The sequence below is a fragment of the Mobula birostris genome, chromosome 13 (genome assembly GCF_030028105.1).
Source record: "Mobula birostris isolate sMobBir1 chromosome 13, sMobBir1.hap1, whole genome shotgun sequence".
In the NCBI taxonomy this organism is placed as follows: Eukaryota; Metazoa; Chordata; class Chondrichthyes; order Myliobatiformes; family Myliobatidae; genus Mobula; species Mobula birostris.
This window is the reverse complement of record NC_092382.1, coordinates 16,598,620-16,623,854: the sequence shown is the minus strand read 5'-3', so window position 1 is coordinate 16,623,854 and position 25,235 is coordinate 16,598,620. Positions and strand designations below refer to the sequence as shown.

Below are 25,235 nucleotides of genomic sequence, written 5' to 3'. Positions count from 1 at the left end.
ATTTCCTTATTTCTTGTAGGAATTCCATCCAATTCCGCACTACCGTCCCTCCATCTATCTCACTTTTCCAGTCGACTTGGGCCAGTTCCTCTCTCATACCACTGTAATTTCCTTTATTCCACTGAAATATCGATACACCTGATACCAGCTTCTCCTTTTCAAATTTGAAACTGAACTCAATCATATTATGATCACTACTTCCAAGGGGTTCCTTTACCCATAATTGCCTCAGGGTCATTACACAGCAGCCAATCCAAAACAGCCGATCTCCTGGTGGACTTATGGACAAGCTGCTCCAAAAACCAATCCCGTAGGCATTCTACAAACTCCCTCTCCTGAGATCCATTACCTTCCTGACTTTCGCAAAACACTTTCATATTAAAATCCCCCATTATTATCTTGACATTTTCCTTCTGACGCGCTTTATCTATTCCCAGCTGCAACTTGTAGTCCACATCCCGGCTGCTGTTTGGAGGCCTGTATATAACTGCTATTAGTGTCTTTTTACCCTTGCCATTTCTTAACTCGACCCATAAGGTTTCTACCTCTTCTGATCCTATGTCCCTTCTTTCTAGTGATTTGATATCGTTACTTACCATCAGGACCATTTGATGCCATGTCCAGTCAAGAACCTATCAACTCTGCCTTAAATACATCCAACAACCTGGCTGCATATGGCAACAAATTGCACAAATTCACCACCCTCTGGCTAAAGAAATTCATCCGCATCTCTGTTTTGAATGGACACCCCTCTATTCTGAGGCTGTCCCCTCTTGTCCGAGACCCTCCTATCATGAGAAACATCCTTTCCACATCTCCTCTGCCTATGTCTTTCAACATTCGAAAGGTTTCAATGAGATCCACCACCGCCCCCCCTCCCCCACACAATCCTTCCATGTTCCAGTGAGTACAGACGCAGAGCCATCAAACGTTCCTTGTATGATTACCCTTTCATTCCTGGAATCATCTTTATAAATCTCCTCTAGAACCACCCCCCCCCAATGCCAGCACATCTTTAAATGAGTCCTAAACTGTTCAGAATACTCAAGTTGAGCCTCACCAGTGCCTTAAAAACCTTCAGTATCACATCCCTGCTCTTGTTTTCTAGACCTCTTGAAACGAATGCCTTCATTGCATTTGCCTCCTTCACCACCGACTCAACCTGCAAGTTAACCTTTGGGGTGCTCTGCACAAGGAGTCCCAAGTCCCTTTGCATCTCAGATATTTGGATTTTCTCCCCATTTATAAAGTAGTCCGCACGTTTATTTCTACTACCAAAGTGCCTGGCCATGCATTTTGCAACATTATACTTCATCTGACACTTTCTTGCCCATTCTTCTAATGTCTAATTTCTTCTGCATCCTACCTGTTTCCTCAACACTACCTGCCCCTCCACCAATCTTCATATCTTCTGCAAACTTGACAACAAAGCCATCTATTTCATCTTCTAAATCATTTATATACAGTATGAAAAGAAGTGGTCCCAACACCGACCCCTGTGGAACACCACTAGTTACTAGCAGCCAACCAGACAAGGATCCTTTTATTTCCAATCACTGCCTTCTTCGAATCAGCCAATGCTCTGACCATCTTAGTAACTTTCCTGTAAAACCATGGTCCCCAACTTGGTAAGCAGCCTCATGTGTGGCACCTTGTCAAAGGCCTTCTGAAAGTCCACATATGCAACATCCACTGCATTCCATTTATCTATCCTTCTTGTTATCTCCTCAAAGAATTCCAACAGGCTCGTCAAGCTAGATTTTCCCTCATGGAAACTATGCTGACTTTGTCCTATCTTGTCCTGTCACTAAGTACTGCATAACGTCATCCTTAACAATTGCCGCCAACATCTTCCCAACCACTGAGGTCAGGCTGACTGGTCTATAATTTCCTTTCTACTGCCTTCCTCTTTTCTTAAAGAATGGAGTGAGATATGCAATTTTCCAGTCTTCTGGTACCATGCCAAAGTCCAATGATTTTTGAAGGATCTTTTTTAATGCCACCACAATCTCCAACACTACATCATTCAGAAACCTAGGGTGCAGTTCATCTCGTCCAGGTGACTTATGCACTTTTTGGTCCTTCAGCTTTGTCACACATTCTCCCTTGTAATACTAACCTCACTCACCTTTCTTTCTTCACACACTATGACAACTGGCATACTGGCAGTGCCTTCCACAGTGAAAACTGATGCAAAATACTCATTTAGTTTATCTGCCATCTCCTTGTCTCCGTTATTAATTATCCTGCCTCATTATCTACTGGCCCTATATCCACTCTCATCTCTCAGCTTTTTTTTTACATACCGGGAAAAACTTTAACTATCCACTTTGATATTATTTGTTAGCTTGCTTTCATGTTTATCTTTTCCCTCCTAATGTTTCTTTTAGTTGCTCTCTGTATGTTACAAATTCCCACTTTATCCTCTAACTTCTCAATATTTTTTGCTTTGTTGTATGCGCTCTCTGTTGCTTTTACAATAGCTTTGACTTCCCTTGTCAGCCACGGTTGCACTACTCACCATTTTAGTATTTCTTCATTTTTGGAATACACATGTCCTGCGCGTTCCTTATCTTTTCCCAGAAACACACGCCATTGCTTTTCTTCTGACATCCCTGCCATCAGCTCCTTCCAATTCCTTTTGGCCAATGCCTCTCATACCAATGTAATTTCCCTTACTTCACTGAAATACTGCTACATCAGACTTTACTCTCTCCCTATCAAATTTCAAGTTGAACTCAATCATATTGTGATCATTGGTTCCAAAGAGTTCTTTTACCTTAAGCTCTCTAATTGCCTCTTGTTCATTACATAACACCCAGTCCAGAATAGATTATCCCCTAGCAGGGTCAAGGACAAAATGCTCTAAAAAGAAATCGCTTAGGCTTTCAATAAACCCACTGTCTTGATATCCATTACCAACCTGAATTTCCCAATCGATTTTCAAGTTAAAATCTCCCATAACTCTCAAGGCATTGCCCTTTGGGCACACCTTCTTTACTTCCTGTTGCATTCTGTGGTCCACCGCCCAGCCCATGATCTGGGAATATAAATGTGAAAAATAATATGCAATGGACCTCTACACCCTCTGACTTCCAGAAGGCAATTGATAAGGCGCCACACGTGAGGCTGCTTAACGATATAAAATCCCATGGCATTACAGGAAAGATGCCGGCATGGATAGTGGAATGGCTGTGAGGCAGGAGGCAGCGAGTGGGCCGCTGATGACTGGTGTTCCTCAGGGTCACTGTTGGGACCACTACCATTCACATTGTTTGTCAGTGATCCAGGTGATGACATTGATGGCGGAGTAGGTAGTGCTGAAGAAACAATGCAATTGCAGCAAGACAGACAAATTGGAAGAATGGGCAAAAAGAAGTGGCAGATAGAATACTGTTTGGGGAATTGTATGATAATGCATTTCAGTAAAAGGAACAATGGTGTGGACTGTTATCTAAATGGGCAGAAAGTTCTAACATCAGAAGTGCAGACAGACTTAGGAGTCCTCTCTCATGTGTCCCGGAAGGTTAATTTACAAGGTTGAATATGTGGTGAAGAAGGAAAATTCCATGTTATAATTTTGTCAAGGAGAATAGAATATAAATGCAAAAAGATAATGCGGAGCCTTTATCAGACACTGGTCAGGCCACACTTGCAGTATTGTCAATAGTTTTAGGGCCCCACATCTCAGAAGGGATACCCGGCTGATGGCGCAGTGGCACCAGTGCCGGACTTCGGAGCGAAGGTTCCCGAGTTCGATCCAGTCGGACCGCTCCCGGACACACTTTCTATCCGTGTCAGGTTGCGTGCTGAACTCGCAACTCGGCCCCGTAAAAAAAAATTGCGCTGTGAGAAGGACGAGGGAGACCACTCACAGAATCTGCTTTCCTCCGAGACACCCACTGGAAACAAGGTTGTCGCCGAAGCTCTGGTGGAGTATGACACACACACAACAAAATATCTCAGAAAGGATATATTGTCATTGGAGAGAATCCAGGGGAGGTTCATGACGATGATTCCGGGAATGAAGGGCTTAACATATAAGGAACATCTGGCAGCTTTGAGCCTGTACTCACTGGAATTTAGAAGAATGCGAGGGGATCTCAATGAAACATATCGAGAGTCGAAAGGACTACATTGGCTGGATGTGGAGAGGATGTTCCCTATGGTGGGGTATCCAGAACTAGAGAGCACAGCCTCAAAATTGAAGGCGACACTTCAGAACAAAAGAAAGGAGGAACTTGTTCAGCCGGAGAGTATTGAATCTGTGGAATGCTCTGCCACAGACTGCAGTGGAGGCCAAGTCTGCCGATGTACTTCAGGAGGAATGTGGGCGCTTCCTGCTCAGTCAGGGCATCAGAGGATATGGCGAGAAGGCAGGTGTACGGGGTCGAATGCAATCCTGGATCAGCTACGAAGGATTGGCGGAGCAGACCCAATGGGCTGAATGGCCTAATTATGCTCCTGTGGCTTATGACCTACTCAGGGGCTTGAAACTAGAGTTTCAGTGGATGGGAACCACTGTACTAGGGCAGATAGTGGAGTGGTTGTGCGGACAATCTACCCAGGCCTACAGATAAAGTAAGTAATGGTAAGGTTGTGGGAATGCAGTTCGGAGTTGCTTCTATATTACTGCAAGGAGTATTGTTCATAAGGCAGATAAGCTCAGAGAATGGATCACTATATGTGATTGCTAGTGATTAACTCGATTTGGTCTCTGAAGAGTCAGGACCGGCAGCCTAATATCCCCCATTTCTGTTGTTTTAGACATGACAGAGTGAGAGGGAATACAGGGTAAGGTGTGGCATTTACTAAACAAGGAATGTGTAATGTAAACGCTCAGACAGGGCAGACTGGACAGCTCATCTACGGAAGCACGGACTAGACTGGTCAAATCACTACATTAAAGCACACCAGAATCCTCTGTGGATTCATCCCTTGTCCAGTCATGCCTTAGATTTATAGAACGCTACAACACAGAAAACAGGCCCTTCAACCGAAATATTGATCTGCTTAGTCCAATTGACCTGCACCCGGTACATGTCCTTCCCATTCATGTATCCTTCTAGAATTCTCTTGAATGTTGAAATCGCACCAATCCACAGGCAGCTTGTTCCACAGACTTGCCACACTCTGAGTGAAGATGATCCCATTCTTGTTCCCCTTAAACATTTCACCATTCATCCTTATCTCATGAACTCAACTTCCAGTCTAGACTGCTCAATATTTTATATAACTCTAACAAATCTCCTCTCTTTCTCCTTCGGTCTCAGGAATAAAGTCTGAACCTATTCAACCTTTCACTGTAAATCAGGTCCTTACATTCCAGCAACATACATGCATTTTTTCTGCACTCTTTCAATCTTGTTCATATATTTCCTTTAGGTAGCCAACGAGAACTGACAATACTCCAAATTAGTTCTCAATAGAACTTTAACTTAACATCAGAATTCCTGTAACACAATACCATATTTTCTGAAGGCCAATATGCCAAAAGCTTTCTTTCCCACCCTATCTACCTGTGATGCTACTTACAAGGAATTCTCCATCTGTACTCCTGGATCTCTGTTTGATCGCACTGCTCAGTGTTTACAGTGTAAATGCTACCCAGGCTTGTCCTCGCAAAATGCAACACCTCACACTTCTTTGCATTACCATCCATCTATGATTTTCAGCCAAGTCTTCAGCTGGTCCAGATCCCACTGCATGCCTTGACAGCCTTTTCGCCTGACAATACACCACCAGTCTCGGTGTAATCCTCATATTTTTTAATCCAATTTATCACATTATTATCCAGATCCTTCATACAGTTGGAAACAACAACAGATCCTGGACCAATCCCTGCAGCGCCCAACTGGTTACCGGCCTCCAGTCAGAGAACCACCTACCTGCAACTACACTCTGGCATCTGCAACAAATCCAGTTAGTGGTTTACTGTCTAATCTAATTTATTATCTCACCCTGAATGCCAAGTGACTGAATATTCTTGACTAACTTCCCATGAAGATTCTTATAATGGTCCTTGCCAAGATGCATGTAGACAACATTTACTATCTGTCCATCACCAACCTTCCTCAAAAAAACCTTTACAAGTTTGGAAGGACATGACATATCACCACACAACCGTGTTGAATATCCCTAATCATCTCCGTCCATCAAAATTCTATTACTTCGAGCACCTTTAAACACATCACCCACTACTGACGGCACTTCCACCATCCCATACTTCCTCAGATTATTTTAGTGCCTTTCTCAACCAATGGAACAACATCATGAGCCACATTGTAGTGCAGTGGTGAGTGTGTCAGTATTTCTGCTCAGTGCATCATAGATTGGAGTTCAGTTCGTGTGAGCACGTTCATACGATCCTACTCCTGTGCACAACGGTTTTCTCTGGGTGATCGGTTTTTTTCTCACAAGCAAAAGACGCTCAAAATATTGGTTTTCTGGTGATGAAATCGAAGATCCAGTTACAGAGGGAGATACAGAGGCCCAGGTTCTTGATGCTTTGATCAGAACTTTCGGAATGATGGTGTTAAACGCTGCGCTGCAGTTAATTAACAGCACCCTGACATTGGTGTTTGTATTCCTGAGGTGATGCAAGGCCGCGTGGTGACGCAATGAGAGCATATCTGTCGCAGACCTATTGTGGCGATTGACAAACTGCAGTAGATCCAGTTCCTTGTTGAAGCTGGAGTTGATTGTAGCCGTAACCAAACTCTAAAATAACTTCATAATCTTACATATGAGTGCTAATGGACGCTAGTCGTTAAGACAGCTCACCCTGCATTTCTTGTGCAGGGGGGTTCCGGTTGAACTGTTGACCCTTGAAACAGCTGGGAAATTTCGAATGCAGAAATGAGAGATTGAAAATGTATTTGAACACCCCTGCCAGGTGTTTGACACAGGTTTATTGAGCCTTACCAAGTACTGGCGTCCAAGTAGTTAAGTTTCAATTGTTGTGTTCGTAATGACCCACACATTTTGTCCCCTCTGGTGTTGCGGATTCCAACAGCTCTCTGCCTGAAGATTTCTTCAAGTCCTCTCAAAACATCTTCCCCATTGCACTAAACGAGAGGTTCAGGCCCTTTATTATGTAATGGACCCCTAAAAATAACTGACGGTTTCTATACACTCCACGTTGGGAACCCTTGCTCTATACCCATGTACTCTGCTGCATCCTATTCCTACTCCCAAATTGGTCATCAGCAAATATCCTGCAATGATCAGCGGTAGCGGCCTGTACTGCAGGAGATTTCAGCTCCAGTCCTGCCTGAGAAATAGGCTGCTGTATCAGCATCTCGCAGGTTGACAAGCCGAGAGCGGTCTGCCTCCATCACACGGTCCCTTTCACACACCTACTATTAGTCTCTCCGAGTCTAATTTGATAATCTCATTTCCCAGAACCCTATCCTACACGAGTTGCCCAATGTCTCACTGGCAGGCCCCACACAGTCCCATGGTCTCACAATGTCTGATTCCAGACAAACTGCCTTCACTTTGTCATTAATTGTTCCATCCTTCGGGACCCACACCTTCCCCAGCCGTGTGCTGCCATAATCCCAGGACTTCACCTTCTTCAGTTCAAACAAATCACACATTGATAATTCCGGCATGGTGGGGAGAGTTTGTGCAATTCAGCTTAACTCCAACTGATCTGGACAGGGTGCAGGAGGGATTCACCAGGAAAGAGACTGTAAAATGGCATATGGGTTTTAATGCAGACAAATGTGTACTTTCGAAGGACAAGTGAGGATAATAATTACGCAGTGAACTATAAGGCACTGTGAGTGTTGTAGGACGGGGGATCTGGGATAATTCCTTGAAAGTGGTATCACAGGTAGCTAGTGTGAAACCAGAGATCTTGGCACATTGGGCTTCACAGATAAAAGTATTGATTAGAGGAGTTGGCATTTATGTTGAAGTGCATAATAAGTTGGCGAAGCCTTACTTGGAGCAGTGTCTACTGCTCTGCTCACATAACGACAGGAAAGATATCAGTATGATCGAAAGATCAGAGAAAAGTTACAACGATCTCGTCTGAATGTGAAGTCCTGAGTAAGAGGTTAAGTCTGAAATGTTGAACTGGTTAGCAATTTAGTTTAGACAAGAATGATAACAGCGGTTAGCAGAATGTTTTACAGCGACAGAGAGCAGCATTCGAAGCCCGCTGTTGTCTGAGGAGTTTATACATTTCTCTCTGTGACCACACGGGTTTCCAATCGGCTCCCACATTACAACGATGTTTGGGCTAGTAGCTAATTAGTCACTGACGTATATTTCGTGGCAACGAGTTAGTGGGAGGTAGAGAGGGAGAAGTAAATTCTGTGCCATATCCACTGGCTCCTGCTCATATACTTCAAGAGCTACATTTCCTAAAAAGGTCCCACAGAGTTCTGAATCATCTCTGCCCTTTGACAAAGTTCACACAGTATGTTGTGCTTACACCAATTTCAGAATTAGTGCGAGTACTTAAGTAATACTTGAGTGACTACTAGATGTTTAATTTGAAACTATTTGCAATCTACTAGCCTATTCTATGATCAGGCCTTCCAGAGGGCTTCGATTCCATGGCTTCCCCTTGCGATAAGTTTTCAGGCTGAGGTTTACTGGATTCTCCTCCCATTTCAGTGGTTTTGCCGCCTTCAAAATGAAAATCCAGGTTAAAGACTAATGCAACACACCACGGAAGCTTGTAGAAATATTTAGGCCATACGATCATAAGACATAGGAGCAGAATTAGGCCATTCAGCCCATTGTTTCTGTTCCGCCATTCCACCAGAGCTGATCCCGGATCCCACTCAATGCCACACACCTTCTCGCCATATACTTTGATGCACTGAATGATGAGGAAACGATTAACTTTTGCCTTAGATATACCCACGGACTTAGTCTGCACCACAGTGTGTGAAAGAGCAATCCACAGATTTACTACTCTCTGATTAAAAAAAAAACAAAAATCATCCTAACCACTGTTCTAAACAGTCACCCCTCAAGTACGAGTCCTCTAGTTCTGGATGTCCCCAACATAGGAAACATCCTCTCCTCATCTACCTCATCTAGGCCTTTAAACATTTGGTCAGTTACAATGAGATCCCCCCACGTTTTTGTACATTTCAGGGACTACATGCCCATAGCTGCCAGACACTCCTGATATGTGAAACTCTAATCTGCGGAATCATCCTCGTGAATGTCCTCTGGACTCTCCCCAATGGGAACTCATTGCGTCTCCAGCAGGACGGTTGGAGACTCAATGAGATCGTATCCGCCGCAGACATATTGTGGCGGTCGGCAAATTGCAGTAGATCCAGTTCCTTGCTGAAGCTGGAGTTGATTTAACCCATAACAAAACTCTAAACTAACTTCATCACTACAGATATGAGTGCTAATGGACGAGAGTCGTTAAGACAGCTCACCCTGCATTCTTTGGGTTCTAGTTGAATTGTTGACCCTTGAAGCAGGTGGGAAATTCCGAATGCAGAAATGAGATTGAAAATGTATTTGAACACCCCGGTCAGGTGGTTGACACGGGTCTCTTCAGCCTTACCAAGTATTCCAGCAGTGCCTGTCGCCAATGTAGTTAATTCCCAAATGTAGTGTTTGTAATGAACCACACATTTCATCCCCTCTGTCGTTCCAGATTCCAACAACCCTCTGCCTGAAAATGTCTTCTTCTAGACATTCTCGAAACATCTTCCTTACTGCACTAAATGAGGGGTCACTCCCTTTATTATGCAACGGACCCCCAACATTTACCAAGAGGTCTATTGACTCCAAGTTGGGAAGCCTTGCTCGAAACCCATGTACTCTGCTTGGTCCTATTATTGTTCCCAAACTGGTCATCAGCAGGTATCCTGCGAAGACCTCCGGTAGCAGCCTGTACTGCGGAAGATTTCAGCTACAGTCCTGCCTGACAAACAGGCTGCTGTATCAACATCTCCCCACGAGAGCGGTCTGCCCCCATCTCACAGTCCCTTTCATCCGCCTTCCATTAGCCTTTCCGAGTCTAAGTTGATACTGTCATCTCCCAGGATCCCTATCCTATCCTGTACGAGTTGCGCAAAGTCTCCTTGTCCGGCCCCACACACTCCCAGGGTCTCACAATATCTCATTCCAGGTACCCTGCTTTCACCATGTCACGTCCTATTGCATTATTCAGGACCCACACCCTCCCCAGCCATGTGCTGTCACAATCCCGGGACCTCACCTTCTTCAGGTCGGACAATTCACATATTGATAATTCCGGCACAGTCGGCAGAAATTTTGCAATTAAACGTGCCTCCAGCTGGGGAGGAAGCAGCCAATCTGGACAGCGTGCAGGAGGGATTTACCCGAAAACAGACTGTAAAATGGCACATGGGTTTTAATGCAGACAAATGTGCACTTTGGAAGGACAACTGTGGGTAATAAATACAGTGAACTATAGGGCACTGTGAGTTTGGTAGGACAGGGTGATCTGGTATAATTCCTTGAAAGTGGTATCGCAGTGTGAAACCAGAGATTTTGGCACATTGGGCTTCATAAATCAAAGTATTGAGTAGAGGTGTTGGCAGGTTATGGTGAATTGTATAAAGAAATTGGTGAGGCCCAATTTAGAGCAGTGTGTGCTGTTCTAGTCACCTAGCGACAGGAAAGCTATCAATATGATTGAAAGAGTGCAGAGAAAAGTTACAACGATGTTCCCTGGATTTGAAGACTTGAGTTAGAGGTTAACGTTTAACTGGTTAGGAATTTAGTTTAGGGCGATATGGTAACATAGTGGTTAGCAGAACGCTTTACAACGCCAACGACCTGCGTTCAAAACCCGCTGTCATCTAAGGAGTTTATAAGTTTCTCTCTGTGACCAGACGTTGTCGGTTTGCTCCCACATTATGAAGATGTTTCTGCTAGTAGTTTAATTAGTTACTGGCGTATATTTGGTGGCATGGACTTGTTGGGTCGTGCCGTAAAGGAAGGCAGAGAGGGAGAAATAAATTCTATACTATGTCCACTGGCTCCCACTCATCTATTTCCAGAGCTACATTTTCTAAAGAGGTCCCACAGAGTACTAAAACATGCCGAACCTTTGACAAATATGTCATGCATTATGTTTATACATTATGTTTTCATCATTTTCAGAATTAGTGTGATTTCTTAAGTGATACTTAAGTGGCTACTAAATGTTTAATTTGAAATTATTTGCAAATCTACTAACCTGTTCCATGTTCAAGGCTTCTATTCGTGCCATCTTCAACTCCCAATAGCCACTGGAATATACGCAGAGGTATAGACAATAATACTCCCATTTCAGTTATTTTGCTGCCTTCAAAGTGAAAATCCAGGTTAAAGAGCAATGCAACACAGGACAGAAGCTAGTAGAAATACTTAAACCATATCATCACAAGACATAGGAGCAGAATTAGGCCATTCAGCCCATCGTGTCTGCTCCGCCATTCCACCATAGCTGATCCCAGATCCCACTCAGCGCCACACACCTGTTTTCTCCCCATATCATTTGATGCCCTGACTGATCAGGAAACAATCAACATCTGCCTTAGATATACCCACTGGGGGACTTCTGCCTGTAGCTCAATGGAGAAATATATAAATTTTGTGGCTGCCTTTAATCCCTCCTTTCCCCAGTCTAAACTTTGAATTATTCAACTTTTATTTTTTGGATCTTGGAGGGAAATAGTGGTCATTATGTCGTATTCTTTAAGAAGTGGCAAACAGCCTTTTGAACCCAGCAATGGAAAGGAAAAAACTTTGAAAGAAAAATCAGGAGATATGCCTGTCTGGGCTGAGCGTTTGGAACGTACGTTGATGGGTCTCGACAACAAAATGGACAATAACACTTCTGAGTTGAAGTCGTTCCGACAGAGTCTATAGACTATTGAGGAAAATATTCTTTCCCTGAATACTGAGCTTAAAGAATAGAAATGTCAGATTGCGGATATTTCAACCCGATTGGAACAGGCTCAACGCAAAATTGTCGATTTAGAGGCAAAGTCTCGAAGAAACAAAATTCGTATTTTAGGTCTTCCAGAAGGCTCAGAATCCGGGGATCTATTGGATTATTTTGCCAATCTGTTTCAATCTCTGTTCCCGGATATTCTATCTCAGTCACCCGATATTGAAAGAGCTCACAGAATTTTCACTGCATCAGATAAAGCTCGACCAATTTTAGTCCACTTTCTTCGCTTTGAAGTTAAAGACCAAATCATAAAATGTGCAAGAAAACAGAAAGGTTTTAAATTTAATGGTTCCGAGATCCTTTTTTATGAAGATTATCCACGGGAAGTTATGGAACAACGGATCAAATTCATATCGGTCATGAAGATGGCTTACGAAAAAAGACCATTTCCATCCCTGAGATATCCAGCGAGATTAAAATTATTTCCTAAAGATTCTACCCAACGTGTCTTCTTGGATCCCCAAGCGGCATCGGATTTTGTCAACTCTATTGTGGGATCGGCTGATGTAGGGAGGATATTAGAGTTTTGAATAATTTTTTGAAAGAAAACAGGCTTTGAAGAGTTCGGTATGCAGAAGATATCCTTTGATCGATGGATTGCTTAAAGAAGAGGTGATCTTCTTGGTTTGACTAAAGAATGACTTCTATTTTGAAGACTGTTCAGTATACAGAGTGAATTAATACAGCGGATAGATTGTTAACTGGTTTGGTTATCTGTTTCTATTTTCCTTTTTCTTTATTAATTAAGTGATAGTTTGTTTACGGTTTATATAGACCTTTTTATTATATTATGGAGTGTTTAGTGATAGATAATTAGTTTTAGTTCTTTTGTTAAGTAAGGTAGTAATTTAAAGAATAATGGTGCTGCTTTTGTCTCTTTAGAGATTAAACTGTTTGGGTTAATAGTATTGCTTTGGCGTCTTTGGAGACCGTTTTCGCATTCCCTAGTTTATTATCAATGGTTAAGTATAAACATTATTTTCTTCTTTGCTGGGCTTTCTTATGTTAAGGTTACATATTTTCCTTGTAAGGGGAGGGGGGAATAGAGAGAAAAAAACTTTTAATCATTATTTAAATTGAGCGGCACGCGGAATTCCGTTCTTATGCTTTTCTTCTTGGGGATGCGTTCCAGCTTTTTCTCTCTTTTGCCAGATTTCTATCTTTGGGGATGGTGGGAGGTTTGGGGGTAATTTCATATTTTGGGGTTTACTCTAGGATTTTTTTTCACACACACTTCCTGTATTTTTTCCCATTATGTGTGTTTTCTATTTGGTTATGTTTATCACCGCCATCTTTGATTAGCCCGCGATGATATGCATGTATTGTCGTGTTTATGAATAATATCCAACGGTACTTAAACAAATAAACGTTATTAGTTGGAATGCACATGGCTGGAATCACCCTATTAAGTGAAGGAGGACTTTTAAAGTTATTAATCGATTCCAGTCCGATATAATTTTCATTCAAGAGACGCATATCAGACAGGTGATCAAAATAGATTTTTTAAAACATGGAAGGGCCTTCAATACCATGCTACTTGTCAAAATAAAACAAAGGGAGTATCTATTTTTATTAAATCTAATATTTCATTTATTCAAGAAGACATCATCTCAGATAATAATGGTAGATTTTTCATTATTAAAGGAACAATTTGTAATAGAAAAATTGTCCTGGTTAGTCTATACGGACCTAATGTAGATGATCCCTCTTTGGTTTATTACCAGACTTAAATGAATATGTGCTGCTGATGGGAGGTGACTTCAACTGTTGTTTAAACCCTTTGATTGACGAGAGTTCAGCCAACCATCAGCTTCCGAGTTGTGCGGCAACACTTATTAATTCCTTTTTAATTGATTACGGTTTGATAGAAATCTGGAGAAATTTACATCCTAATAACAGAGATTATTCTTTTTATTCACATGTTTATAATAAATATTCGAGAATTGATTATTTTATAGCTGATTTCCGATTTTTGTCTGAAGTCCAGAAATGTGAATATAGTGCTATTGCAGTCTCGGATCATGCGCCCTTTAAGCTTAACTTTTGAGTTAAATGATGTTAGTAATGTAAACTTGCCTTGGCACTTTCCAGGGAATTTATTACAAAGTTTGGACCTTGTTAAATTTATAGGGATTCAGATAAAAGATTTCTTTCTTCTTGATAACACAGGAGATGTCTCGAAATTGACTATATAGGGTACGCTTAAAGCATATTTGCGAGGTCAGATAATATCTTATTTGCCTAAACTCAAGAAACAGACAGAAATATAGTTAGACAGAATTTCAAAACTAATTAAAGGCCTGGATAAGACTTATGCAGTTTCTCCTAATGTTGATTTATTTAAACAAAGGGTTGAACTTCAATTACAAGATAGTTTACTATTAACTTATCCTATTGAAAGAAATTTGCTTAAATTAAAAAGGCAATTTTATATGTTTGGAGATAAAAAGTAACAAGCTATTGGCATCTCAACTTGAAGCAGTTAGAGCTGAAAGACAAATTTTAAAAATTCGTAAGGGAAATGGTAGTTTAGCTTGTAATTATGAAGATATTAATCAAATTTTTCAAGACTATTACAGTGAACCTTATAAATCTCAGTTTCCAGCTGACCCTTCTAATATGTATGCCTTTTTACAAAAGATTGATTTTCCTAGAATATCTGTTGAAGATCAGCAAATTCTTGATGCTCCTTTTACTGAAAGAAAAATTCAGAAAGCTATTTTTTCAATGCAATCTGGTAAAGCTCCTGGATTGGATGGTTTTACTGTAAGATTTTATTAAAAAAAATGAAAATTTGCTTACTCCTTATATGTTAGAAATGCTTAACGATTCTTTTCTGCTAGGAGAGTTACCTTCCACATTTTATGAAGTTTCTATTTCTTTAATTCTTAAGAAAGATAAAGACCCTACTGATTGTACTTCATATAGACCTATTTCATTATTAAATGTGGATGCTAAAATTCTTTCAAAAATAATGGCTGATTGGATGGAGAATATACTAGCTAAAATTATTTCTCAGGATCAAACCGGTTTTATAAAAGGCCGTTATTCTTTTTCTAACACACGGAGATTGTTAAATATTATATACTCATCCCTCTCTAAGAGTCCCCAATGTGTTGTTTCTCTAGATGCTGAAAAGGCATTTGATAGAGTTGAATGGAAATATCTATTTAAAGTTTTAGAGAAATTTAGCTTTCGTACTAATTTTAATAAATGGATTAGATTGATATTGCCCTGTTGCCACTGTTATTACTAATAACTGTAGATCCACCTTTTTCCATCTTTCCCGGGATATGAGACAAGGATGTCCGTTAAGCCCTTTGTTATTTAATTTGATGTTGGAACCTTTGGCTATTGCACTTCGTGAAGCTAAAAATATTTAAGGAATTTCTATAAATGGGACGATTCATACTATCTCCCTTTATGCGGATGACCTTTTAGTTTATGTTTCGAATCCAGAATAATCTATTCCTAGTTTATTGAAATTATTAAATGAATTTGGATTGCTTTCAGGATATAAATTAAACCTGCATAAAAGTGAATTATTTCCTTTAAACGATTCTGCTTCTATATATGATGACATTCCTCTAAAAGTTATGGATTCTTTTAAATATTTAGGTATTATCATTACTAAAAATTATGAAGACCTTTATAGAGCTAATTTAGTTCCCCTAGTGGATTTTATGAAGCAATATTTTTCCAGATGGAATCCACATACACTTTCGTTAGCAGGTTTAATTCATGCAGTTAAAATGATGACTTTACCAAAATTTTTATATGTATTTCAAAATATTCCTATTTTTCGAACTAAGAAGTTTTTTTGATCAGGTTGACTCTATTATTTCATCTTTTGTTTGGAATAATAAAAGACCAAGAATTGGAAAATGTCATTTACAAAAATTAAAGAGGGATGGAGGTCTTACTTTGCCTAATTTAAGAATGTATTATTGGGCGATTAATATAAGTTATGCGTGCTCTTGGTTATATTGGACCGATAAAAAGGAATGACCACCTTGGGTTGATCTGTAATTGAAAATTGTGAAACAATTTCATTTAACTTCATTATTAGGAGTTCCTTTACCTGTACAATTAGCCAAAATTTCTATTCTAAATATAAATCCTATGATTAATCAATCATTACGAATCTGGTACCAGTTTCATAAGTTTTTTGATCTTAAAAAAGTAACCTTTTTAGTTTAATTTATCAAAATTCACTAAGTAATCCTACCTTTTCTCTTTGGAGGAATAAAGGAAGTTTTTTCCTTCATGGACTTGTTTCCAGAAGGCCGATTGATGTCCTTTGAGAAATTAGTAACTAAATACTCTCTCTCATATTCACATTATTTGCAATATCTTCAGGTCAGACATTTCTTACAAGAATATTTAAGTAATTTTCCATATATACAAGACTCTGACCTGTTAGACATTATTTTAAAAATGAACCCTTTAGTGAAAGGTTTCACTGGGAAAATTTATAAATTACTATTACAACAGGATAACTATCCTTAACTGAAGATTAAGCAAGATTGGGAAAGAGAGCTTAACATGACCTTGATAACAGAGGATTAGTTGCGAATCTTGAAACTGGTTAACTCTTCTTCGATTTGTGCCAGTCATTCTCTAATTCAATTTAAAATTGTACATCGTTATTATTTTACAAAGGAGAGATTGTCTAAAATATTTCCTAATGTAAATAGTCAGTGTGATAGATGCAAAACTGAGATAGCTACATTCACACATATGTTTTGATCGTATTCTGTATTGAAACAATTTTAGAAATCTAATTTTTCTACAATTTCTAAGGCTTTAAAAATCAATTTACAACCCAATAAATTGACAGCTTTGTTTGGTATAATTCCTCAGTATATTCACGGTATTTCTATGTCAGACCAATACGTAATTGCATTTGTCACATTATTGGCTAGAAAGGCTATTTTATTAAAATGGAAAGATGCCTCTGCTCCCACTTTGATACAATGGTTCTCTCAGGTGATGTTATGTCTTAGTTTGGAAAAAAATTAGAAGTCGAACTTTTGATCCTAGGTTTGACTTTGAGAAAAGGTGGGTTTCTTTTGCCCGTTATTATCATTTGATTTGAGTTAATAAAGATGGTCCTTTTCTGATGCTTTTGTATATGGATTTGGTTGACGGATTGATGTCTTTTTTTATGGAAGCTTGTATGGCGTATAGCTCCGGGTTTGTGCTCCAAACGGGATTTTCCCCATTTTTTTTGTTATTAGGGTTTTTTTTCTGTTTTAGTTAGCAGGGTTTCTTTTACTCTTTCTTTTTTCCATTGAAAAAAAGCTTTAACATTTTGTTTTTATTATTATTATTGATATGCTGTTCAGCTTGGTTGATGGTTTAACTCTTGTTCTACATATGGATATGTTGTCTTGATTACTTTGATGTATTTTTCTCTGTTGCTGATTTTCAATAATAATTAATAAAAATATTTAAAAATGAAATGAAATACACCCACTGACTTGACCTCGACCACAGTCTGTGAAAGAGCAATTCACTGATTTACTACACTCTGTCTGAAAAAAAATCATCCTAACCCCTGTTCTAAACAGTCGCCCCTCAATTTTGAATCTGTGCTGTCTAGTTCTGGATGCCCCCGACATAGGAAACATCCTCTCCACATCTACCCTATCTAGTCCTTTCAACAGTCGGTAAGTTTCAATGCATTCTTCTACAGTCCAGAGAGTACAGGCTCAAAGCTGCCAAACGCTCCTCACATGTAAAACACTTCATTCCCGGAATTATCCTCGTAAATCTCCTCTGGATTCTCTCCAATGACAGAGTCACTGTCCCAATCGTTAATTCCCTATTTTCTCCTAATGTCCTTTGATTGTGCCACGGTTCCGACCGTTAATTTCCCATTTGCTCCTAATTCTCTTTGATGACGACACACTTGGTTTCCATCAGGACCTGCAACATAAGAACCCAGGCCTTACAATCACTAGTTGCCAGATCGTTGGTTTCCCGGCCACTTAGGACAGTGTGTTCTAAGTTTTGCCCGAGTAGTGTGAATTACCTGTGAAACTCAGTCTCTCCATGTCAAGATAAGTTTTCTAAAGTTCTACTTCAGCACCGAGGTTTGCCTGCATAACTCCGTCTCTCAGCGCTATGAAGAGTTTTGTCTGCCGCTTCCCTTTCTACGCTCCGAGTCAAGATAAATTCCGTCTGTCTCCTGCCTTCCTGCTCTCTCTCCTGTTTGCCGCTCACGTCTGCATCCAAACTAAATCTCCGTGCCTGTGCCCTGCACTTGGGTTCGCCTCATTCGTTGCGACAGACAGTACATCGTTCTTAGATATGGGGCCCCAAACTGTTGAAAATACTCCCAGTGCTGCCAGACTTGTGTCTTAGAAAGATTCAGCATGATCTCCCTGCTTTTATATTCTATTCCCTTAGAAATAAATGGCAACAATGCATATGCCTTCTTTACCACAGTCTCAACTTGTAAATTAAGCTTGTCACGATGGCCACTGGGAGGGCCCATAGAATACTCCAAGACTAATGGCTCCCTTCCTGTTTCTGACCATCACCCATACCGAATCTGTAGAGAGTCCCTCCATGATGTCCTCCGTTTCAGTAGCTGGGATACCATCCCTGATTAGTAATCACACTTGTCTGCCTGTCAGTTCCCTCCAAATGCATTATGAAACCAATAAACCTTGCAGCATTTAACAGCCAATACTGTCCTTGTCACAGTCAATTCTCTGTAATGGCCACAATTTCGTAACTCTACCTTCTGAAAATTTTTCTAATTTACTCTTGTTCTTAATCCTGAAGTAAGTATAAGTGAACCCATCCAACTGACTACACGATGCCTTGTCCACAGCCTATCATTCCACCGATTCTCTGAACATTGCATTTCAATGCTCATCATCACCTGTTCCATCATCTGACCCAACAATCTGGCTCACACTCCCCAAACAACCGAGTTAAGCCCTTGCCGGCATCTCCAGCAGATATGCCTACAAGGACATTGGTACATCTTGAGTATAACCCGTCCCTTTTATACAGGTTGAAATGGGAACATAACTTCCTTACACTTCCTAGTTCGGCTTAATTAGAGGTCCATATGTGCTCTGACAGTTTAATTAGTAAAAAATAACTTGATGAGGCCTGGCGCATGTAAATATAAATTATTGTTTGTCATTTGCTAGTTTGGACTGAAGAAAATGTGGTGTTGGTACATGTTGCTTCAAGAGGGTTTGTTCTCAGCAGAGGCTTGAAGGACGATATACTCGAGGGCGAGAGCAGAACTGGGCTGAGAGGTGGCAGATGGACTTCATCTCAGGTAAGTGTGAAGTGGTTCATTTCGGTAGGACAAATGTAAAGATAGGATATAATATTAATGGTAAGACACTTAGCAGTCTGGATGATCAACAAGATCTTGGGGTCCATGTCCATAGGACACTCAAAGCTGCTGCATAGGTTGACAGTTTTGTGAAGAAGGTGTATGGTGTGTTGGCCATCATCAACCGTGGGACTGAGTTCAAGAGCCGTGAGGTAACGGTACATCCATATAAGACCTTGGTTAGACACCACGGAGTACAGTGTTCAGTTCTGGTCACCTCATTACAGGAAGGATGTGGATGCTGTAGGGAGAGTGCAGAGAAGATTCATAAAGATGTTGCCTGGATTGGAGAGCATGCCTTTTCAGAATGGGTTAAGTGAACTTGGCCTTTTCTCCTTGGAGCGATGGAGAATGAGATGTTACCTGAGAGAGGTGTACAAGATGGTGAGAGGCATTGATCATGTGAATTGCCAGAAGATTTTTCCCAGGGCTGAAATGGCTAACACAAGGCGGTATAGTTTTAAGTTTCTTGGAAGTAGGTAGGGGATGTCAGAGGTAAGTTTTTCACAAAGACAGTGGCAGGTGCACGGAATACACTGCCAGTGAAGTTTGCAGAGGTGGATACAATAGGGTCTTTCAAGACATTCTTAATTAGGTCCATTGAGCTTAGAAAAACAGAGGTCTATGTGGTAGGGAAATCCTAGGCAGCTTCTAGAGTAGGTTACACGGTCGGCAAAATATTGTGGGCCTATGATGTGCTTCAGTTTTGCTACGTTCTATATCGCTGCAGCTTGCAAGTGCCAGCGGACTCCATGATATGTTGCTATAGTTCAAGGTAATTCCCCATTTCTGCAATCACTACCGCACGAAACACTTGGAGCATCTTATAAATGGAGAACGTTGTCAAAACAGTGTGAAATGATTATGACGTACTACAGCCATGCAAGGAAACACGTGATCTGAGCGAAAGCTACTTCAGAAACTGCAAGAGCTTGAGATAAGCAAACACTGTGAGGGCACTGAGTGGTTTTAAAGAGCTGTGATGTTGACAGCACATCACCTGCCCTAGAGTGATTGCAACTGGGTCTGACAGAGGCACAAATGGTACGTCAGGGCCAACTACTTCCTACCTTCCTTTGTGCAGGTACCTAATGTCTAAAGGACCAGTGTTTCAGTAAATGAGACTCACCAAACTTTCTCCTGACTGAATAAATGGAAGCTCTGAGTCAGAAGGGTTCTCTCCAGTTGGTGCTCTCAGACCTCGGGCTGGTTCACTTGTTGCTGTTCCCTCATTTTCAGTTGTGGTTTGCTTTCAGTTGTGAGCTTTTCTTCCAATAAATCTCTCAACTCGGGTTTAACTTTAATATGAAAGATAATGAAGCACGTTAACAATACAAAGGACAGCAAAACATTTCTGCTCAATGTTCTTAAGAAAAAAAAAGCTCACTGAAATTTTAACGTTGATGAGAAATATAATCATCTCATTGAGCAAATCTCACATGTCACAAAACCTGATATGGAATAAGAAGGAGTCATCGTTCAGTCATAGTAAGACATAAGACACAGGAACAGTATCAGGTGATTCCGCCCATCAAGTCTGCCCCACAGTTCAACCATGGATGATTTTTTTTTCCAACAACATATTCCTGCCTTCCTCCTGTAATCCTGACACTACTTAACAATCAGGAATATACTGACCTCTGCTCTAAGTAAGCACCAATAGCAGCCTCCACAACCCGCTGCGGTAATAACTTCGAGAGATCAGCCACCCTCTGGGCTGAAGCAATCCTTCTCATCTCAGTTTTAAAGGGAAGCATCTTTATTCTGAGACTGTGCTCTCAGATCCCAGACTCTCCATCCAATGGAAGCATCCTCTTCATGTCCACTGTATCCAGGCTCTTCAGCAATCGGTAGCTTTACCACCACATCCCCAACCCCATCCCCTCTCTGAACTCCAATCAGCACTGCCCCGAACCATCAATTGCTCGTCATAAAGAAACACAACCATTCATAGAAACATAGAACATAGAAAACCTACAGCACAATACAGGCCATTCGGCCCACAATGCTGTGCCATACATGAACTTACTTTAAAAATTACCTAGTGTTACCCATAGACCTCTATTTTTCTAAGCTCAATGTACCTATTCAGGAGTCAATTAAATGACCCGATTGTATTCGCCTCCAATACCATCGCCCGAAACACATCCCACGCAATCACCACTCTCTGCATAAAAAAAGAAAACTTACCCCTAACATCTCCTCTGTACCTACTCGTGTTGGCCATTTCAACCCGGGGAACAAGCTTCTGACTATCCACATGATCAATGCTTCTCATCATCTTATACAACTTTATCAGGTCACCTCTCATCCTCCGCCGCGCCTAGGAGAGAAGACCGGATTCACTCAACTTATTCTCATCAGGATGTTCCCCAATCCAGGCAACATCTTTGTAAATCTCCTCTGCACCCTTTCTATAGTTTCCACATCCTTCCTGTAGTGAGGTGGCCAGAACTGAGCACAGTACTCCAAGTGCGGTCTGACCAGGGTCCTATATAGCTGCAATATTACCTCTCGGCTCTTAAACTCAATCCCACAGTTGATGAAGGCCAATGCACCGTATGCCTTCTTAACCACAGAGTCAACCTGCTCAGTAGCTTTGAGTGTCCTATGGATTCGGACCCCAAGATCCCTCTGATCCCCCAAACTGCCAAGGGTCTTACCATTAATATGTATTCTACCATCATATTTGACCTAACAAAATGAACCACCTCACACTTATCTAGTTTGACCTCCATCTGCCACTTCTCAGCCCAATTTTGCATCCTATCGATTCCTGCTGTAACCTCTGACAACCTTCCACACTATCCACAGCACCCCCAACCTTTGTGTCATCAGCAAATTTACTAACTCATCACCCCACTTCGTCATCCAGGTCATTTCTAAAAATCACAAAGAGCAGGGGTCCCAGAACAGATCACGTGAGGCACACCACTGGTCACCGACCTCCATGCAGAATATGACCCTTCTACAAACACTCCTTGCCTCCTGTGGGCAAGCCAGTTCTGGATCCATAAAGCAAGGTCCCTCTGGATCCAATGCCTTCTGACTGTCTCAATAAGCTTATCAAATTTCTTACTGAAATCCATATACACCACATCTACCACACTACCTTCATCAATGTGTGTGGTCACATCCACAAGAAATTCAATCTGGCTCGTAAGGCACGACCTGCCTTTGACAGAGACATGCTGACTGTTCCTAATCTTATTCTGCCTCTCCAAATGTTCATAAATCCTGCCTCTCAGGATCTTCTCCATCAAATTTGCAACCACTGAAGCAAGATTCACTGGTCTATAATTCCCTGGACTATTTCTCCTCCCTTTCCTGAATAAAGGAACAATATCTGCAACCCTGCAATCCTCTGGAACCTCTCTTGTCCCCACTGATGATGTAAAAATCATTGCCAGAGGCTCAGCACTCTCCTCCCTCAACTCTCACAGTAGCCCGGGGTAGATCTCGTCCGGTCCCGAAGACTTTTCCAACTTGATGCTTTCCAGCACCTCCAGCACATACTCTTTCTTAATGTCTGTATGCTAAAACTTTTCAATCCGATGCAAGTCATCCCTACAGTTGCCAAGATCCTTTTCTGTAGTGAATACTGAAGCAAAGTGTTCAGTAAGTACCTCTGCTATCATCTCTCATTCTATGCAGGCTTTTCCAGGGTCACAATTGATTGGTCTTATTCTCTCACGTCTTATCATCTTGCTCTTTACATACCAGTAGAAAGCCTTGAGGTTTTCCTTAATCCTGCTCGACAGGTCTTCTCAGGGCCCCTTCTGGCTCTCTTAATTTGATTCTAAAGTTCCTTCCTGCTAGCCTTATAATGGTCTAGATCTCTATTATTTCCTAGTTTTTTGAACCTTTTGTAAGCTTTTATTTTCTTCTTGACTAGATTTTTAACAGCTTTTGTACACCTCAGTTCCTGTACCCTACCACCCTTTCCCTATCTCATTGGAAAGTATCTATGCCGTGAATATTCCCTGAAAATTTGCCACACTTCTGCCGTAAATTTCCCTGAGAACATCTGTTCTCAATTTATGCTTCCAAGTTTCTGCCTGATTGCTTCATATTTCCCCTTACCCCAGTTAGACGCTTTCCTAACTTGTCTGTTCCTATCCCTCTCCAATGTTATGGTAAATTGTGATCACTATCTCCAAAACGCTCTCCCACTGAGAGACCTGACACCTGACCAGCTTCATTTCCAAATACCAGATCAGGTACAGCCCCTCCTGTTGTAGGCTCTATCTACATATTCTGTCAGGAAACCTTCCTGAACATACCTAACAAACTCCACCCCATCTAAGCCCCTGTTCTAGGGAGGTGCAAATTATTAGTTGGGAAGTTAAAATCTCCCACCATGACAACCCTGTTACATGTTTCCAGAATCTGTTTCCCTATCTGGTCCTCGATCTCCCTGATGCTATTGGGTGGTCTATCAAGACCTACAGTAGATTTATTGCCCCCTTCCTGTTTCTACCTTCCACCCACAGGCACTCTCTAGGCAATCCCTCCATGACTTCCTCCTTTTCTGCAGCCGTGACACTGTCTCTGATCAGCAGTGCCACAACCCCACCCCTTTTGCCTCCCTCCCTTTCCTCTCTGAAACAGCTAATGACTGGCACTCTCAATAACTATTCCTACCCCTGAGCCATCCAAGTCTCTCTAATGGCCACAACATCATAGCTCCACGTACTGACCCACGCTCTATGCTCATCTGCATTGTTCATGATGCTTCTTGCATTAAAATAGACACATCTCAAACCATCGGTCAGCGTATCCCTTCTCTACTACCTGCCTATCCTCCCTCGCACACTGTCTACAACCTTTCTCTATTTGTGAGCCAACGCCCCCCCCCCCCCAGTCTCTTCAGTTCGGTTCCCACCCCCTAGCAACTCCCCAATAGCCTTAGCAAACCTCCCCGCCAAGATATTGGTCCCCCTGACATTCAGGAGCAACCCGTCCTTTTTGTACAGGTCACACCTGCCCCAAAGAGTTCCCAATAATCCAGAAATCTGAATCCCTGCCCTTCGCTCAAATCACTCAGCCACACAGTTATCCTCTGTCGCCGTTAGGTCGCATCAGGAAATTCCAGTTGGCGGACGATTTCCCTCCATGCCTCTCTGACATATTGGGAAATCATGTACTTGGCAGGTTACAGCAGCTGTTTGCTTTTGTCTTCTGCCGGGTGAGTTTAAAGAGATCACCACCTCTTGCAGTGTATGACCAGGACGTCTAAATGTCTTGTCGTACTCTAAGCGCTCCACAACACCTGCTGGCCTGCCTTTCTGACCGTTGGACCATTAACCGGTCTCTTCCGCTCAATCTGCCATGGCCAGACTTCACACGCTGAGAGAGGCAGATCCCCTACCTCACCGAGGGTTGAAGACCCATCGGCTACCCTCACCTGGTTTGGCTCGTCTGCCGAGACGGTTTACCGGGGAGTGGCCACTGCGCGTGTTACAGCTACTTGGAGCCACAGGTGAGAGCTGAGAGCCAGGTGTGGACCAAAGGTGGGCGAGCTGCCCTGAAAAATGACACGGCAGCCCCTGCCCACCAGAGGTGCTACCCCTCCCTAAACACCCCACTCTATTCCTATGCTGACTGTCACGCGGCACAGGCAGTAATCCGGAGATTACTACCTTTGAGATACTGCTTCTCACACCCTAACTCCCTGTAGTCTGCATTCATGACCTTGTCTTTTTTCCTACCTATGTCTTTGGTACCAATATGTACCACGACCTCTGGCTGTTCTCCTTCCCACTTCAGGATACCGTGGACGCGATCAGAAACATCCCGGACCTTCGCACCTGGGAGGCAATCTACCATTCGCGTTTCTTTCCTGCGACAACAGAATCGCCTGTGTTACCCCCTAACTTTAGAGTCCCTTATTACTGTTACCTTCTTCCTTTCCTT

The 25,235-nt window shown here is 41.8% G+C and overlaps 1 protein-coding gene across 1 annotated transcript in view; it reads right to left on the bottom strand.

Moving 5' to 3' along the window:
* LOC140208426 (NACHT, LRR and PYD domains-containing protein 3-like) overlaps positions 1–25,235 on the bottom strand; it is an 85,390-nt gene that overhangs the window by 13,513 nt on the left and 46,642 nt on the right. The window contains exons 3-5 of the mRNA XM_072277103.1: positions 20,449–20,617; positions 17,692–17,884; positions 11,195–11,302 (exon numbers count right to left, since the gene is read on the bottom strand). Coding sequence (XP_072133204.1) covers positions 11,195–11,302; positions 17,692–17,707 — 124 coding nt within the window. The 5' untranslated portion in view covers positions 17,708–17,884; positions 20,449–20,617. The remainder of the gene's footprint in view (positions 1–11,194; positions 11,303–17,691; positions 17,885–20,448; positions 20,618–25,235) is intronic.